The sequence below is a fragment of the Hippoglossus stenolepis genome, chromosome 9, assembly GCF_022539355.2.
Source record: "Hippoglossus stenolepis isolate QCI-W04-F060 chromosome 9, HSTE1.2, whole genome shotgun sequence".
NCBI lineage: Eukaryota > Metazoa > Chordata > Actinopteri > Pleuronectiformes > Pleuronectidae > Hippoglossus > Hippoglossus stenolepis.
This window is the reverse complement of record NC_061491.1, coordinates 14,301,386-14,321,582: the sequence shown is the minus strand read 5'-3', so window position 1 is coordinate 14,321,582 and position 20,197 is coordinate 14,301,386. Positions and strand designations below refer to the sequence as shown.

General features: G+C 42.4%; 1 protein-coding gene across 2 annotated transcripts in view; it reads right to left on the bottom strand.

Moving 5' to 3' along the window:
- The window catches only part of ssbp2a (single stranded DNA binding protein 2a), a 55,824-nt gene extending 36,420 nt beyond the window's left edge, over positions 1–19,404 (bottom strand). Inside the window, exon 1 of one of the 2 annotated variants that reach the window (XM_035165549.2) lies at positions 19,129–19,404. In XM_035165549.2, the coding sequence (XP_035021440.1) occupies positions 19,129–19,184 (56 nt within the window). In that variant the 5' untranslated portion in view covers positions 19,185–19,404. The remainder of the gene's footprint in view (positions 1–19,128) is intronic. The other variant, XM_035165548.2, reaches the window with a different exon arrangement.
- Positions 19,405–20,197: the final 793 nt, after the last annotated feature.

Genomic DNA, 20,197 nt, shown 5'->3' with positions numbered 1-20,197 from the left:
TTATAACTCTTACACTGTATTGATAATAAAGTGAAACCTATGCGACCAAATGGATTTTTGGGGACTGATGTTGATCCCAAAGAATTCAAATTCCAATATATCTGCTGATTTATAGACTGTATAAAGAAAGTTTGGCAATGATTTCTAAGATGTAATTATAAAACCTCTATGAAGAAAAAATTCTTGAGGCTTGATATTTTACAGTTAAACCACTTGCTTTATCAACTATGAATAAAACATTTTTAAGAATAAAGGTTTTCATAATTCAGCATATGGGCAAAAATAAACGCCAATAATATCAGCTCATCAGCCCAATTAAAAAATAGGAAATGTTGGCTCTAAATTTCTAAGGTATAACATAAGAAAATGGAGGAAAACTACAGACAGAGAGAGGAAATATGATAAAGAGAGTGATGGGTAACAGGAGCGTAGCAGAGAGAGATGAAAGGTTCTGGTGAAGAGAAGAAAGTGAAGAAGGGGGATTAGAGAGGCAGGGAAAAAAGGAAGCTGGGTAGGATGGAGGTGATGGGTGCTAGCATGATGAGCCCCGAGATGAATCCTCGTGAGATCTCTAAACTTTCATATTCTAATGTTGAGGATTCTTGCTGAATAGTGTCTCAGTGAGCCAAGCACCCTGCTGTGACCTCCTTCTGGAAATTAACACAAAAATTATTCTTTCAGTCGGGCTGAACCAGACATCCTCTAAGAGAAAAATCAAATGACTGCATGCTGTGCTGAAAACATAACATACAATAAGCACAGACTGGAAGGTACACAGGGAGGCTCTGCTTAGGAGTATGCACTGAATGTCATTATATTTTTATAAATGAATTTCAATGAGCTCTGTGTGAGAGGTAATAACAATGGAGAAGTAATCCTCGAATGAACTAAGTCATCGTCCCTCAGTTGAAATATTGTAATTATCTCCTGGATATGCTTACCTACTACAAAAGACTAAATTACCACCTTAAATCTCTGCTGTGTGTTCACAGCAAAGACTAATGTTAGTAAAAGCGACACCGTGAAGTATCTGCTGAGAGCTATAGTGTCTTTGAAGCACTTAGCTTTCAACAGAATGGAATACCTTAAAGAATTATAAAGCAATGAGGAGAAATAAAGTAACTCCTTAAATTTCTCATGGACACAAAAGGCTGAGAAAGCTGTCTGCACAACAGATTAGACTCTAGTTTGGTACAATTTTTTAGACAATAAATTAAAGTTTGAAGCCAATTCTAAGATCGTCAGTAAAAAGGGATGAAAATGTACCTGCTAAAGAGGTTAAATGTTTTTAGTGTAGACAGAAAAATATGTCCTTGTTTTACAAATCTTCTATCCAATCTGTTCTACTTTCCTGGTATGAAAATATAAATATTAAGGACAAAAATCAGATGAAAGATATTGTGAAGGTGGATGACAAGGTGATTCCACAGGCAACATCTGTCTTGGACAGAATAAATGACTGGGTTTTAAAATCTTACGGACGGAGATTTAAAACAGTGATCCCTTGGTGGGGGGGGGGTTGAAACACTGAGTAGAAGTCACAAGAGGATAAATAAAATGTACCTTAGTCGAAAGAAATATGATTTAAATTCAAAAATATGATTTAAATTCAAAATAAAATGTATATTTTGTACAGTTCTGTTTTGTTGTCTTGACTGGAAGTCAGGTTTCCCACCTGAGATAATAAACAACTGAACTGAACCAATGTTGTGCTTTTATTTTGTCATGTCAGAAATCGCAATAACTGTATTGTATTCAGCGTCTGCTTGTGTATCTTCTGCTAATGCAGCTTGTTTGTGTTATGTCATGATTTCTCAGTCTGCATTTCATCAGTATGGGACTGATGCAACGCAGGCAGCGACAGCAGTAACCACAAGTACAAAGACATATCCTGCTGAGCCATACTAAGCTGAATTTACAAAAAACAACGTGGATCAGATTTGTTGAGGTCCGTCTTCATTACAACAAGTCAAGGAGGTGTAGATGCTCAAAAATCAGACGATTGCTTCCTACACTCTCATCAATATGAGCATCTTCTGGATGAAAGTGATATCAATATTTGGGAGTTTTTAAACATCCAATGTTCCAGCCTGATAATTTAGTATTTCTGCCCTATGATTCCTTTTTGGAGGACACACACATAAACATTGATAAATAATAAGTTGGCCGATATACTGGCCTGGCTGATTTATCGGTGCAGCTGCGTTGCTACAGCTTTAACATGCTGCCATTGCCTTTGTTACTGTATTCTGTATTGTGTTTCTATTATTTAGTCCACCGCCTTCATAGTAAGATGAGTCTAGATCAGTGATGGAGAGATAAAGACCTGTTGTTAACTGACGTTTACTCCTCTTTGTTTGTATCCTTGCTCACTTTCCTCTCACCGCAGAGCTTCAGGCCACAGGAGCAACACAGATCCCTGTCTTTGACTCAGAGGTGGGATCATCGACATTATCGTCCTCATCAAGCTCGGCCAACGGCGGAGCCAAGTCTCCAATCAAGCCTCCATCATCAAACAGAGGCCACCTGTGGATGAGGCGAGCGTCGACAGCCCGGGCCCCCCGAAAAACACTCTGGCGAGAACGGAGAGGGACCCCGCCATGAAAGAGAGTGCAACGATCAAACTGCTGCCCCTGCTGAGGGCAGCCCTGTATGTGACAGCCAAACACTTTCCCTGATTAATCAAGCCTAGCAGCGGGGCTTTATGTGCCATTAAGAGCCCTGCTAAATGACTTCACTCCATTCATTAAAGTGGAGCATCCTCTGCGGGCGGAGCCACTCGGCCTGCCCAACAGACCGACGAGAGACAAGTAAAAGCTGGGAGAGGGATGGTGGTGGGGCAGCGATGAGGGTGGCGAGGGCAAGATAAACAACGACAAATATAGACCCATTACAATGTTGAATAATTCATCTTATACGCAGGGCATCAGGAAAACAACGCAGGGGGGAGAGACAACAGCCCAAACAACCAGGAGGATTATGGAGCCTTTATACATTGAAGTGCATCTTCAGAACAGGGCTATTTATAAACACACCTTGTCTGGGAAAGCGACAGGATCATGGCCAAATCACTTTATATGGAAAATCAGGTTCCAGTGGACTAATCCCCGATGCTTTTCATTACGCTAAAGTATAGTTTTAATGAATCTGCGCAGGCCGAGCCGGGCAGCTAGGTGCGAGCGGATTAAATGTGTGAAAGTAACATTAGCTGCCTCTTCTGACAATTCACATATGCACGACTTGGAAACGCTACAGTAAAAAGCTACAGTACAACTCATACACACAGTTTGAAAAGTGGTAAAGGGGGGAAAAAAGAAAAATGGAAGAGATTATAGAAAGAACGGGCAATGATGTGCATCGATAGTACAGAGGGAAGGACAAAGATAGGTAATTTACCAGTCAACAGAGAGATAAAGATGAAGAGATGGAGAGAAAGATTAGCAGCAACAAGAGAGGGTAGATAGGAGGAGGAGAAGAGAAAGAGCCAGGGCAGAGAATGGGAGGAGGGCAGGAAGAGAGGGAGAGAGGTGGAGAGAGAGACAGAGGGGAGGGAGGGAGAGAGTAAATGATTAATGAAAGGAGCTGGGAGGCGAAAGCAGTGAAGGGGAGGATAGGACGGGGCCGAAAGAGGAGTGATGCTGCTGCGGTCTGAGAGCGAAACTGAAAAGGACAACATTATGAACTGCTGCCGTCACACACCGTTGTCAGGGTGGATCTCTGAGAGAGACTGAGCTGGTATTAGGCTGCGTGGCCCTTTAATTCCAGATTTGCACGAGTTGGACTGAACCCGACTTGAAAGCACTTGGGAGCCTGAATCGCAGTCAGTGAATTAGACGATTTATTAACGTTTAATTTATATAGACAAAAACTAACAGGTCATTTTGCCTTTGTGTTGTCATTAATTAAAGAATGTTAAGCTATGAAACTTTATTATATCTACCAAGTAATTCCACAAACCTCTAATCGACGTCACATTTGTGTATTGTAAATTGCCAAAGGAAGAGCAGAGCTGAGTTTAGTGTGATTGGACAAGCCACACATTGATTATGGATACAATTTGAATTCTGAAGTCTGCGGAGCGAGTTGAAAATTTTTCTTTGTCCTCGGATAAACCACAACAGTGATCAGCAACTGGTTCAAACCGCTAATTGGAGAACAAATATAAGCAGTTCAGTAAATGATTCAAACTTATATACGATACAAACCACATACAAGAACAAAAACAAAGCAAATTCAGCTTCATCTTATGAAAAACATGAATTATAACATCTTCATTGCAGATAAACCAGGTAGGATGAAAACAAAGTTTTGCAACTTTATTCTGCATTGTAAAGTTTATTGTAGAACTGTTTGAGGAGGTCTCACTGATGACAAGGGATAATTCTGAAATAGCCCTGGAGCATTAACACAGGCTAAACAAACCTGTTTGCAATGGGCTCTGCGCTGATAATAACAATATGTACAGTGAGCAGGATATACAGTATATTGAGAGTGATGACATCGTACATGTTCAAAACTGTGCATGTGCTGTAAAAACAACTCAAAACATTGAGATTATTCGGTACTTAAATGTGATAAGACTGTCCAAAGACTTCCATTAGGCTCCTTCAACTTCTCAGTCAAATGCATGCCTTCAATTAATCCCCAACATGGCGGTACGCTGTGGGTCTATCGCTGGACACTCGCTGATGCATTTCTAATTGGTATTTTTGCTGATGGTCACAAGTTAAATCTATATTCTCCATTACCCTTCCACAGCAACCCCTGGGGTCTCCCTCTAATGGCTCCTGCTAAAGGCAAAGCACTTGAATGGATATGCTCATATAAAGTAGATTCTCTCTGACGCTGACCGGACTCCGCTCAGACTTTTGTTGAAGCCTCGGTGCGTAGCTGAGACTCAAAGTTTAACAAAACTCGTGTCTGCGTTTAAACAGCCCGAGGAGAGACACGCGTAGTCAGTTAAACTGCGTTTTATCTGCTCATGTTCACAGATTTGTCTCACATGCTGCTTTGCTGAGAAAATGTTTGTCGTAGCCTTTATCCCTCTCCCTTCTACAACACATAGTAAAGCCCTTAGTGGAGCTTTGGCTGGGTGACAGGCCTCCAGCACCGGCTTGGCAAAGAGCGGTGCGGCCTGCAATGGCTAAGAACAGTCGGGGTGAAGAGCGCTGGCTGATTCAGAAACCGTGTTTGAGAGGCTGATCCAGCAGCACAAATAAAATCTTTGACAATATGCAGGTGGCGGATAAATGCCATGATGTGAGTTAATGGCACTTGTTGACATACACAGCATTACAGTACACTCTCTGTTCTGCTATAAGCAACACTTGGAGGAAATGCTTCTCATATTTTGCCACTTAATAAAAGAGGTAAAACTGCACATGGGGATGCAAAAAAAAAGAAGAGGCAAAGCGTCTCTCTCTCTCTCTACATTCCTCCTGCGAAGAGAGGAATTTGCCAGTTGAAAAGATGAAATGTCATGCGTGTACGAGTCAGAAGAATGAAGCTCATATCCTGACGGAGAGGAAGAGTCCTGAATTCTTTGGCTCACCTCAGAGTCGACCTTGTGTTTACCTTTCATTAACTCGAGATCCCACAATCCTCTACTCCCCCCTCCTCACCCTCGGGACAGTCCAATACGAGGGGAAGATAAAAGCTGGAAAACAGGCTCTTGAGAGACATACTGTACCTTTCAAAGGATAAAGATTATAATGTTTTGATTTTGGTTAAAAGTAGTTTGAGATGCCCGATGTTTAGCTTTTGTTACAGTTGGTATTTTTAAGCCATTTGTTCCAAAACATAAAATCGTTGGCATCTCATTCCCAGTGATATAAAAGCGGAGGAAATCCTATTCTTATTTGATTTTTGTTGACTGACTAATCACTCAATAAACTCCAAGTGACTAATGTGCTGTTTTGATCTTTAACGAGGAAGGAGAATAATGTATGAGAAAAAACATTCAGAAACCCGAGCTACAGTACAGCGACTGATAGCAGCCAACTTATCAAGATACCGTGACCACAAGTCAAACTGTAGCTTTAAACCTCCACCCAGTGTTGTGAGCACAGCGCCAACTGTGTTCCCATGAAGGCTCCACCCAAAAACTGGTCACCATCACATTTTCTGCGCCATTGACCCGAACAGAATAGTCAAACAGGGTAAACTAAATGTAACGGAATTAATATGTGTTCACGATGTCTGATTGTAACTAATTCAACTTTTAGAGCACAATATATATGAGATGAGTGTTTAATGCAGCTGATGACTGAGCTACTATATCATCCAGAGAAATTTATAATGAACACAGTTTAACAGGGATACTGTCAGGACTGAATAACCCTAATTCAGTAGGTATTGTGTGTGAATACACAAACATATAAAGACCTGATGTGGTTTCAGCTTCACACTGAAAAAAGAAAATTGTTTATCAAATTAAAGTTATCAAGTGTGATAATATAACTTTAATTTAAATTATAAAGTTGAACAAACTAACAAAAAAATGTAAATTTATGTGTAACTGATTGAACTAATTTTTTAAGTTGGTGAACAATTTATATTTTTCAGCCAATGGTAATGTTACAGTTGCATTGTATGAGATCAGTACTTTGAGTTCAGGTTTCAAAATCAGTAATGTTGGAATATAAGGGAGGATCTCTAATCAGGTATTTGTACGACAAATCCGATTAAGGTTACTTGATACTTAATTCAGTAAAATACTGGAAATGGCCATTAATCAATGACTAATTGTTCAGCTCTGAAGTATTTTTATTATTTTATTATATATTTATTATAAGCGTAGTTTTAGTTGACTAGATCCTTCACATCAAGTCTGCTTTTTCAGTTTTTTGTTCAGATTCCTGCTTTATATCACTGACATGGCAAGTTTGGCCACTAAATAAATAATATTTAACTGGCTGTAATTTTACATTCAGTGGTTCTACTTCATATGTAGACATGCTGACTCCAAGGTTTTGCATCACTGTGTAATACAGTAAGAATGTTTTTTCATTTTCATTCAATCTTTAATTCAGGAAATTTGCCATTTACAGCTTGGTTTTGTTGAAGATGATGTCATCTTGTCCTGGGGTCTGGAGTATAGCGATTGGTTTCTGCAAGGTCCCATGAATGTAATAGATGTTTTTGCATGGATTTAGTCGAGAAAATCTACGTCACGAGCTGAGAAAAGTTTTGAATCGTTAAGAATTAAGAGTTAAGAAACCCTGCTGTGAGACAATATACAGGCGGACTGACTGTAGGCAGCTCTGGCAGGATTCACTCTCCCACTCACATCCTAAACAGCAAATTAGTGCAGCCGCTATTAAGACTCGAAGAGACAATACAATAAAAAGGAAGCATCCTCCCGTCTGATACAGACACAACAAGACAAAGTGAAACAGTTCTTGTTCTGTCAGCAGTGCAAAGACTATACTGTCTCGCAGAGCAGACAACAATACCCAGGGCTGAGATAACAGGAAATGCCAGCTTATCAGAGAGAGGGAGAAACAGAGAGATGGTGAGAGAGCATGATGCTCACTGTTCGCTCACTGTTTACCAACACGCCAACTGAGCAACTCTCCAGTCTTTTACATTTGAATCTATCATTTACATACAAGTTTCAGTTCCAGTAAGATTTTCCAAAAGGTGAGATTTGTTTGCAGAAAGTGGATGAATGAAATAAAAAAAAAAAAGCAGAGGCAAATCCATCACTTTCTTAATTTGAGTTCCATTTCATTGGCTTTGATTTGTTTAGATTGAGTCACCTCTCGTGGGGAGTTTGTTTAATTTCACAGCTGAAAGAACACCAATGATTTTTAGGAGTGTTTTCCTTGTTCAACTTTCTCTACAAGCTATTACAGTAAATCTTGAATGCAACACAGCCATAAAGCACAGAATATTAAACTGCTGTTTACATAGGGAACCTTCAGTTCGATGACAACGCTCAGTGATCGCGTGGCACTAATTACTGTATTCTTTTTAAGTCTACAGTTTCAGGAAGATGAGGGTTTGGACTGTCACTAATTGAGCTATTGCATGGAGTAAAACAGCTCTGTGCACAATGCTCCGTGCACAAAATAAATCTGGCCGATGACTGAAGGGCTGCACCCAATTTCCGTGAATGAGTGTTGATAAAAAAATACATTTCACTGATTTTATCATCATATATTCTGCCCGCAGATCACTTAGGTCATCCTCCAAACAGCTCCTTTCAATTCAGCTCCCATTTGTTTGTTAGCTGCTGTTTTCTAGACACCACTTTCGTCCAGAGCCATCTTGTTTTTTCTTTTGCTGAAAATTACCACATTTGCTGAGCCTTGCATCCCATTGGAAAGTAGTAGCTGTCAATCACACACCATGCCCCGATGCTTTATCATCTATTTTCCAAATTGGACCATAATTTACGAAATGAACAGCATGCTGTGTTGAAGAAGACTCGAAACAAGTGATTGAGACTATAAACTGCTTTGGGAAATGTTTACTGACGTTACAAATCAAGTGAGAATTTGAGTCATTTTTTCATAGACTTCCATAGACACTGACTTTTGGCCACCTCTGGAGTCGCCCTCTGTTGGTTATTTGAGAGAATACATGTTTCAAGCGCTACTGCATTGGCTTCACTTTCTGAAACTGGAGTCCCCATTCTCGTCTAAAAGCTGAAGGGGACCAGGCTTTCTCTGTTGCTGCCCCCAAACCTCTGGAATACTCTCCTGTCCCATATTAGATCCTGTCCCCCTAATAATTTTATAATTTAAAGTCCTACCGTTTTATCTGGCTTTTAATTCGGCTTGATTCTATCTCACATTTCGGTTAGTGTCATAATTTTATCTTATCTTATTTCGTGTGTCTTTTACTCTGCTTTACTTTCTTTTTATCTTTCACCAGGGTTGAGCACTTTGGCTAAACTCCTGTTGTTTTTTAATGTGGTGCATAAATAAATCTGTCTTGAACTGACTTATAACCTGTTTGGCTATTTCACAAGCTCAGAGCCACAAGCATGATGCTGTGCACAATTTCATTCAGCAGGACGAGCCTTCCTTTCTCTCTTACATGTATCCTCTCCTTCTTTTCTCTCACTTGACACTGTCACGCTAAGGTGTTTCCCTGCTGCCCTCCCCAAATGAGCCCTGCTGACGTGTCCCTGTCGTTTACTGTATAAGGGACCTGGAATGTGACGGCCCAGGACCCTGCCCTCTCTCAGACCGTCCAGCGGCACACCATCATTGTTCAGCTCACACAATGCAACATTCCACAATCAGCCGCAACTCCAATAAAACCAGAGGGAGAAGGAGACGACTAAGAGGACTGTACTGCTCTAATCTTATAGGATTAGAATTCCTTTCTATGGGCCTCTAATAGGCCTCTATTCTTCTTGAACAACAAAGCTTCCAGATGAGATAAAAAAAAAAGAGGAAAAAAACTCATACAGATGAAGGCAATCTAGAGCAATTTGCAGAAGAATGTGAGGCCATTAAGGCTTGCACAGTAGCTGGGGACTAAGTATAAATAAATGACAAACCATTTACAATAATGTATCTTTTCTGCAACATGAAGTTGTATAAATTAGCAGTAAAATGTATCAACGGAGAAAACTCACAGAGAAAAGATGTAACCCTAGGGCTGGACAAAAACATTAAAGAAAAAAAACTTCCGTATCAGTCGATTGATAATTATCACAATTAATGTCAAATTATAATTTTTTTGAGTTTAAATAATGATTTTAGCTGCTTTTTACAGCATTTTTTTTACTAATCTGAGGTAGAACATTAAAACCAATGACGTATTATCATCCTTACCATGCTTGCACAATGCAAAAGCAATGTATTGATATATATTGAAGGTTGTGATATTGCTAAGGATGATCGCAGACAATCATTCACACACACATTTCAGACAAGAATAAATACTGACAAATATAAAAACACAAACAAGTTTTTAAAAAAAACAAATATGTCACATTAGAAAACACCTACTCAATGACAATATTGTGTTAATCATCATCATAATTATCTTCATCATTTCTTTGCCCAGCCCCAACATATAACATGTACTGACATATTCCATGACTGGAGCCATCCTGCTGAACTGTCTCACTGTTGTCCTGGTCTGCCCATGCTTCATATGGTTAAGAAATGGTATCAAGTGGACCTTAAAAAGTCAGGAACTCTGTGTCAGCGATATAAATCCTAAGTGAGGGAGAATACTGCCATGCATTCAGATGGGAGAAAATGTCACTGTGGACTTTATAGGGATCAGTGGACAGGGAAGCCTGTACGAGGTCATGTAAAGACGGTACATCTATGTAGAATTAAAGCCAAGAACTCTGACTTAACTTAAAAAAAACAGGCGAGGGACAATTGAGACAGAGACATATAAAGGAAGGCAATGCAGCACAGTAAGAGAAATGTGTGTTTGTGGGAGAGAGGGAGAGAGGGAGAGAGAGAGAGAGGGAGAGAGAGAGAGAGAGAGAGAGAGAGAGAGAGAGAGAGAGAGAGAGAAAGTTGTCTGAAGCAGTTCCTAAGCCTGGCCGTCACGCATGCTTAACCTTGCGCTAGCGCCTGTGCGATGCAGCTTGCATATCAATGATGGAGGAATATCAGCAGAGAGGCCTCCAACCAACCTCCACTACACTCAGCAGGCAGGGGAGGCACGGCAGCATCCGCAGTTACACTGTGACAGGACAGCATGTGCAAGTTACACTGGAGAGCACGAGAGCTTACTGGAAAAGTGAGGGTGACAGAGCACACACACACACACAAAATGACAAATATAGACACAGCTGGACCACAGCTGGACAGGTGAGGAACAAATGAGGATTGCTAAATGAATAATGACAAACGAAACTGTCAGGCTTCAAATGTAAAAGCACTCCTCGGCTGAGCCTATATAAACAGCGAGTGTTGTTTCCACCATTTACTTTTGGCTGGAGCTCTCAGGTTACAGGAAACGCTCTGAGAGGAGTGAGAGAGCATCCCTACCGAGCTGTGGTCCAGAGAAAAGCTGTGCATATTTGGTGTCACCAGGGGCAACAAAGAACTTCCTGACAAAACCACAAGTGCTACCACTAACAACATGAGAGAAGCCTGACAGCGTGGATTGTAGTTTGCACTCATGGTCAGCAAAGCATACCCCCCCCGCTCTGTTTGCATCATGTCTCACACTCATCCACAGAGCACTGATCTAAATCCTTCACTCCCAACATGTCAAGAGTCTCAATCCCAAAGACAAATCTGTGACTAAAGCCTGTATTATATGGATTTTTGGCTGCTGATGCCGATATGGAATATACATTTTCCAATACAGATTTTTTTGATGATGATGATAAATATAAATATATATATATATATATATATATAGAAATAAAAGTAATTGGAAATGACTTCTATCAAAACCTTTTGACAAAGAAATGTCATTGAGCCTTAATATCTTACAGTTTAACCATAAACCTAACTATGTGCAAAAAGGAAATGCAAAAACTGCCAAATATAAAGAACTTTAATTAATTTTATATAACATGTTAACATAAATATAAAATATCTCTCTAAATTTTTATTCTGTATAATAAAAGTGCAAAGTGTGCATACACCAATACCAATTTGTCAGTGAAAGGCTAATACTGGCCGATGTTATTGGCCAACCGATATATGAGTCAGGCTCTAACTGATACACTAACTTCTACAGAGAGGAGAGGAGAAGAGAGGAAAAGAGAAGAGAAAAGGAGAGAAGAGAGAAATATGATGTGTTTCTAATTAAAACCGAAGCATTCTGGGACACATCGGGTCCTGAGGGACCAGCACTGGGTGATAAACTCACTCATCCGTACCCTGCATCTTTTGAGGGGACTGATAAAAGTCTTCCAGGATGCTGTGCCCTCTCTTCCTCGCCCCCCTCCCCCCTCCTCCTTTTCCCACATGCTATCTGATGCCAACAGAGGCCTTTTGTCACATCGATCTTTTCCCAAGGACCCCAAAGCGTCCTGTGAGGGTGCCCTCTACAGGGAAACGTATGTTGATTGACACGTCACCCCTTTTTTTCCCCCCGCCACGTCGATCAGAGGCTGTCTTCTCTCGCTGCGCACAGCTCAATAAGAGGCTGCTGCTTTGATAGTAGTTCTGTGGCAAGTTACGTCTCTGGCAGCGGGGATAAGAGAGGGACTAGGAGGGATGCCAGCAGATAAAAGACGACTTTTAACAGCCTCTTTGTGTTTGCAGGTTAAAAAGTGTTTCATATCAGAGCCTTGTCAATCTGTCCTCATCACTTCTTTTTTTATTTATTTTTTTTTACAGACAGCTGTGTATACCCCATGTCTTCTCTGGTTGTCTTGTAATCCCAGACTGATGCTAATCTAAACTGCTGTGAGGATTAAATGCACTAACGGCAGTTTTGAGTCGATATCTTTCACTGCGTTGACGACAGGCGACAAAAGAGCGCGGTGACAGTTCTCTGGGTCCTCACACTTGTTCACCAGTGTCCCATGAGAGCTGGAGAGGCTATTAGCTGTATAATGATCACTGGATGTTGTAGTTCACAGTCACACAGTCAGCGTGACAGGCAGATGGAGGTTGATTTTGAGGGATGAAACATATGGGGGAAATGCTGTAAGCAGACGGCTCAGATGGGCTTACAGACTCAGACACGTAGTGGGATCTCTATTGACCCAGAGCAGCAAAACGCACACGCACACACACACACACACACACACACACACACACACACACACACACACACACACACACACACACACACACACACACACACACACACACACACACACACACACACTTTTATATTGTTCTCTGTCGACTTACAGCTCAGAACCAATGTGGCTCTTATGAATTTGTGTATGTGTGGGGTGAGAGGTTTCCCACTTTTCAACAGGTGAAGTCAAGTCCCAGTTTAAGGCCATTTTCAAACCTGAAAGTCTGAACCAATCATCATGTCTTTGTTTACATTTGATCCGGTTAGTTTTGGTTTCACTTTACAATTTAGTGAGCGGACAAAAGGCTTTTGTACGACATACGTAAGTCCTATGGTCATCACCTACATGTGCGATGCGTCTACTGTGTACACTTAACAATTAACAATGATTGCTTTGTAGACGAGCGTGTGCCTGACATTCTAGGGTTAGCATGTTGTCAATTTGGTGGGTGGTAGTATGTACCTGCTGTAAAATCATTATGGTATTTCTACCAGCATCACCAACTTAAGGTGCAGTCCTCTAAAGTAGTTCAAATATGCCAAATTTACAGTATGTCCTCGTCTGTCAAATATTATATTGTCAACGGCACAGCAATTCAGAAGCTGGTGCATAATCAAAGTGGGCTGACGACGCATCCGCTGGCTGCGTATTAGTCCCCAAAAAAAAGATGGACGATGCACAATCTGAACACTTCAAAAAGTGTTTTCACACTGCAAATGATCTGGACCACCTGTTTGGTTGGACTAACGTTTGGTCTGTTGGTCCAAGGCCCTTTTTTCTTAGTGTGGAATAAACTGAAAAATCTGAAGGTCCGGACCAAACAATGCAGCTCCAAGCTCCCTTACTGATCCACAGACAGATATGTGTGCAGAGTGCAATGGTCTGACACTCTGACATCATGGAGCATTAGACCATGAGGTCCTGCAGGACATCACTTTTACATGGACAAAAATATTGTCTTTCCATTTTTGCACTTTCTCTCATTCGGTCCTCATTTTTTAACCTCTCTTATTGTTGAAGTAAATATTCAATTTGTTTTCCATCATTCAAGTTTCGAAGCTCATTTTCTGTACTCAGCCTCTCAATTTACCTCAGTTGACCAGCAACATATGTTTGTCCTCTGGCTTCATTCTCTTGTTCACGCTCTACCAAATGATCCTCCTTTCTCGCTCTACTAATGAGCGTGCCTTTCATTTCATATGTGAACTGAAATGTAGCAACAAAAAAACAACTCATCAATTACATTCATCAGGTCGAAGCTGGCACGGACATAATCAGATTCCCTGCCCATTTGATACAAGTCATTGAGAGGATGTGCATGTGTGTGTGTGTGAGAGATACCGCTCCGTTTTTTTTGGTAGTTCTCCTGTAATGTGACTCACTGTCAGAGCCAGAGTGGCAGCCTGAACTGCTTCTGTCGGATATAAACACTCCCAGCATGCATTGCTTTGCCTCAGTCTGCGCAATGCTGCATTGGCAGCCTTCTGGCAAGATTCTGAGGTGTCTAGGTTCAGGAGTAGATATGCGTGTGTGTGTGTGTGTGTGTATGTATGTGTGCAGAATGATGATGATCCTCACCGCACTAGAAAACTTAGCACCGACCAGACTGATGGTTGCCACCTGAGAAACAATGACACTTAATGACAGATGGCCTTTTCACAGCTGTGAGTTTACAGTTTGTGTGTATTAATATGATTTGTGGAGAACAAATAACACACAGGCTGTACTATCTAGGAAACCAAAACCACTGACAATAAAAACAGGCGTGTGCCACATGAGTCTGTGACAGAAATGGAGGAAAGTGAAAGGACTTGCGAGAGTTTGTGTGTGTGTGTGTGTGTGTGTGTGTGTGTGTGGATTTCAGGCACAGTTTGTTCCATGATTAACTTGCAAACACAAGAAAAAAGGAATGTGTACTATGTGCTGCGATGCAACTCACTCAGGACCACAATCCACATAGTTCTGATGTGGAATGTGTTTGCTAACTGCCAGTTAGAAACCTAAACTCGTTGAACAACTGCAGTACACAGTCAGTGGTCGTGTCGTGTCACTACGAATCAAAATCAAGTGCAGACCATAACACAGGTAGAGCCAGAGAGAGAGAGAGAGAAAGAGAGACAGAGAGGAGGAGAGTCAGAGGGAGAGGGGGAGAGGAAGGGCTGAACAGTGCTGCGGTCTGAGACTCACAGTTTTCACTACAGGGACATATGTATAAAAACTGCTTCCGATTTCCGGACATCCTGACACAGACAGACACACACACACAAACACGCACACACACACACGTTTCACCTCATTAAGACCGTGCTCTGGTCCCCATAAGGTCTATATACTGCTCCTGACAATGTCAGTGTTTCTAGAGTTTCTGAAATGTTACTTTGAGCCACATCCCTGTAGCAATATCTTTCTAGGCAGATACCACAAATCCAACCTGTAATATGTGACACTTAGAAGTAAGTGATACAACATGTTGTTTATGTGTATTAATGCGTTTTTTGATTTGGGTAGATCATGAAATATGCTTCTAATATTTTGTGCGGTCTGAGTTTGCTTAGTCTGTAACATGTGCTGCAAAGGATATACAACATAGAAAAATGTCATTAATTATCGTTAATAAATTTAGCTGAATGTAAAGATTTAAATTCCGTTTAGAATGTGTTTCAATGTAAGTTTACAGGACACAACATAAAAAGAGCTCAGCTCACTTTTAGAAGATGAGAAGTCAAAGCCTGTGGACACAGAGACAGTAGATATCCATGCAGTTTCACAGTAGAGAGAAAATGAGGCTTCTTTCATTTTGTTTAATCCCAAGTAGATTCTGCATACAGTTTGTTTTATCTCCAAGTGTGTGCATTGTGCAAACTGCAAAACCACCGGATAAACATTTCGGAATTTGTGCAATAAAGCTGAGACAAAAAAAAGTATGTTACCGAAATGCTTCTGTAGCCAGGACACATCGCAGACAATCAGGTGCTTATCGCACACACACACACACAACACACACACAGGCGGGTGAACAGAGCTACACAGAGGTCAGCTGAATTTAGAGTTCCTCTACATTTACATGGGCGAGACGCCAGAGCCCTCTGTCTGCGGGGGTCCATTCAGAGGTCAATACTACAAGACTGTAAACTAATGATCCAGCAAATTCCCTCAGTCCCGCTCTCTCCCCTCCTCCTTCTTTGCCTCAATCTGTTGTTGCCCTCCGTCTCTCCCACTCTCTGATCCCCTGCTGCGCTGCAGAAATGAGAAACAACTGAAGCTTCAGCAGCGCTGGGCCCGCTCCGCTTCTCTGATACACACCACTGATAAACAAGGCTGCTTGTTAAGAGACAAATGAAACTCTGCCTTTGCCTGGATTTTCTTCTTTTTTTGCCGTTCACTATCTTTTCATCTGGTGTTTTCTTCACACCCAGTCCTTTCTTTTGTCAAGGCCTTGGCAGTAACGCACAATGGAACATCACCCTTGCATCAAAATGTAAACACAGATAACAAAGTGATCTGCAGCAACATGGAGGTCTACATGAAACGATACGATATAAGATGTAAGAGTCGGCAGGAAAGAAATCTGATCTAATGGACACTTGTGTCTAGATCAGCACAGACAGTGAAGTACCTCTTGGATCATGTATGAACATCTCGGACAAAATCCACTATGAAACAGAAATGACATTTAAATGGCTGTTATATCTGACAAAACTTCTAAATAATCTAAAGATACCACTAGATGATTCACTTATTATAAATGTACTCTATTTGTGGATGAAATCTTATGCTCAATTACACATAAGTATTTCAATCACACAAGTTCTGGTGTCCGTTGATGCAAAACCCCTCGAGTTGATCTGAAAATGAGATTCTAGTTGCTGACAATCGCATCTATGAGCAACATTTAGGTAGATGGTTGCTTTAAATGTACAATATGCAACTTCAGCCACAAGGGGTCTCTGAGTCTTCAAATCAAATAAAATCGATAATGAAAGTCGTGAAGCAGCGCAGGTTTAATGGGAGCTGCCGATGAAAATCGATCTGCCTCAGGTGCAAATCATGTTTACGGATGAGGCAATGTACTTATGTTATAATCACATTAGTAATCGGCTATGAATAACCGTGACACATGAAGAGTGACCGAAACAAACAGTGGAAGGAAAAAACTGCTAACTGGCTAACAGTGTGTTTTTCCTTTGTCATGTGTCATTTGCCCTGGAAAGTTATAGCAGAGACAAGCAAAGCCACAGGTAAGGCAGATATGACCTTAGAATTGGGGATTTCTCTGGATCTGAACATTGTCGGAAACATTTTGGATGATCTAAGTTCACAAGGCAGCAAAATATATAACATAGGTCTACTTGTTTTTAGACATTTTAATGAAGAATTGTTACCTATTATATCTTTTAACCCAGCAGGTAATCTGCTCATTGGCCATGATAACACAGCACGTCTCTTCCTCTATGCAAACTGTCAGGGGCCCTCTGAAGAACACTTCTGCCAACTAGCCATCTACTCAGCCAAAAAGATTCTAACAGACACACTCTCTCTCTCTCAGACACACACATGCTTACATGTGTTCACACAGAGCATCCTCCAAGCCTGAAGGAAGCACTCCATCTCTGGCCCTGTCACTGCGATGAGGCAGCCATAGATCCACACTGCTCAGTCCTATCCATATCGATTTGAGGATAAAGAATGGGGCTCAGGGGATGGAGCTGAACACTCAATCACGCTGTTGACAAACATGAATGAACTGGATTCTAAGGGTACAATAAATGAGCAGCGGCAGTTCGCGAGTAGAGGTGAGACGATTAATCTGGTCTTTCACGACCTTAAAGGACCCTCGCAAGTGAATCATACAAGTTAAATACAACGCAGTGTAACTTCATCATCACTGTTTTGGTTATGTCATAATGTAGCTGTGTCTCAACTCGGGGTCTGTACTGCATTCGAAGACCGATTACGTCACAGCGGTGCGACTATAGACTGTCTCAATTCGAAGGCTCCTCCAGACCAGACCATCTCGACGTGGGCTACAGGATGCAGCCATCGTCGGCAGCATAGACCAGGTCCTCCGAAGGATGTGGCCCCTGAATTGAGACACAGCTTGTAACTCGCTCGCCCCCACCTGTCCCAACAAGAGAAGGCGACCAACCATAAATGTTTTGGTCTGTTCACATCAATACACACATTCTCCTCCTGTACGATCCGTGCTCGCTGATCATCTGACCCCTGAGCAATGAGTACTGAGCAGCCATGGCTTGTTACATGCATCTGAACAGGAGGTCTTCTTAGAGTCACTTCCCTCCAACAGAGACCAAAACTTCACGCCACAAAAAAAAACTGTTTTCCCCGACTGCAGCGAGGCCTCGTCTATAGAGCCCGGGACCCCATCACTGCAATGTGACTGTGAAATCTTAACTCTGTGTGGCTCAAAACGATCAAACTGTACAAACGCTCAAATGCACACATATCTAATGTTCATATTGAACATCTTTTTTCTACTGTTAATGATTTGTATAAACTGTTCTGTATGACTTATGCTCAGCACAAACATCAAATTCCTGATTCGGATTCACCTTGGATCTGTCGTTCCCTGATAGTCTGAGAACATGTGGATTTACAGTTGAGTTACAGCAGAGGAGATGTAGTGTTGAAAACACGCACAGGGAGATTAGGTAGAAAAAATGCATGCATGGGTTGAATTTTTCTCATATATACAAACATCCTGTCTGGAAACTATAACTACGTTTAATCTTAAATCTACAGCACAAAATCTGAGAAGGATTCTTGGGTCAAAAACTCTGTCACACCACAACCAGCATTTCTACTGCTTGATGCGCAAAAGAGAAGTGCCTGTTCATCTTAGTCTAACGTGCCCGATTCTTCAGAGGAAGAAACGGCGACAGTGGCTGGCTCTCCAGCTGAGTGTCTGCTGTCACATCTCCTCTGCCGCGGCGGTGACTGGACGGTCACCACGCTCCCTGCTGGAGGAGGCACACCGCGGAACACGTCGCGCAGAGCGAGCGCTGGGTTTACGCGCACTTTTAGTTGCCGCTTCCATCGCGCACGGAGCGACGCGACTGTCTAGTTTCAAACTGACGCGGAGCGGCATTAAAACGAGCACATGTCAGACACAACAAGGCGATTCGTGATTTAAAAACAACAAACACAGCTCGAAATGACAAGAAATTAGACAACAAGCGGAGAGACGGAGAGAAAAGCCTGTGTAAACAGCCCCGCCGCCGAAATGTCTCTGTTCCTCCAGATGAACAGAGCGGTCAACTTTCCCCGGCTGGCGGAGCGCGGAGCCCCGGGTGCCGCGGAGAGTGAGCGGCCGAGCGCCCTCCCTCCCTCCCGCAGCTCGGTGTGTGTGACTGCCCCTGGCCGCTCGCACACTTCCCCCCTTCCTCCCGGTTTCCTCCCCCATAAATAAAACTTACTTCTCTCTGGCTTGGCTGTCGGACGGCACGTTGCTACTCTTGCCTTTGGCGTACATGCTTGCAGAGAGCTCCGATTGTCACGCACCTGTCAACCCATCACAACCTCCCTGGGCACAGCCCCGTCACCATGGCGACACACGCAGCGTCGGCTCCCATTGGATGCCCCGCTGTTCGGGACCGCCCGCTCGCCATGGCAACCGCCAGTGAGTGACAGCGGCTCGACCACGCCCCCCATGGAATAACTCCACCCCCGTGTCTTTGGGTCTCTCTTTCTTTCTCCCTCTCTCACACACTTTCTCTCTCTCTCTCCCTCCTCTGTCTCCTCTCTCTCTCTCTCTGTCTCCTCTCTCTCTCCCCTCTGTCTCTCTCTCTCCTCTGTCTGTCACTTTCTCTCTCTCACTCCCTCCCTCTGTCTCTCTCTCTCCCTCCCTCTGTCTCTCTCTCTCTCTCCCTCTGTCTGTCACTTTCTCTCTCTCTCTTCCTCTCTCCCTCTGTCACTCTCTCTCTCTCCCTCTGTCACTCTCTCTCCCTCTCTCATCTCTGTCACTCTCTCTCTGTCACTCTCTCTCCTTCTGTCATTCTCTCTCTATCTGTATTTCTGTCACTCTCTCTCCTTCTCTCTCTCTCTATCTCTCTCTCTCTCTCTCTCTCTCTCTCTCTCTCTCTCTCTCTCTCTCTCTCTGTCACTCTCTCTCTGTCACTCTCTCTCTGTCACTCTCTCTCCCTCTGTCATTCTCTCTCTATCTGTATTTCTGTCACTCTCTCTCCTTCTCTCTCTCTGTACTCTCTCTCTCTCTCTCTCTCTCTCTCTCTCTCTCTCTCTCTCTGTATCTCTGTCACACTCTCACTCTCTCTCTTCCTCTCTCCCTCTGTCACTCTCTCTCTCTCTGTCACTCTCTCTCCCTCTCTCATTTCTGTCACTCTCTCTCTGTCACTCTCTCTCCCTCTCTCATTTCTGTCACTCTCTCTCTGTCACTCTCTCTCCCTCTGTCACTCTCTCTCTATCTGTATTTCTGTAACTCTCTCGCCTTCTCTCTCTCTCTGTCACACTCTCACTCTCTATCTCTGA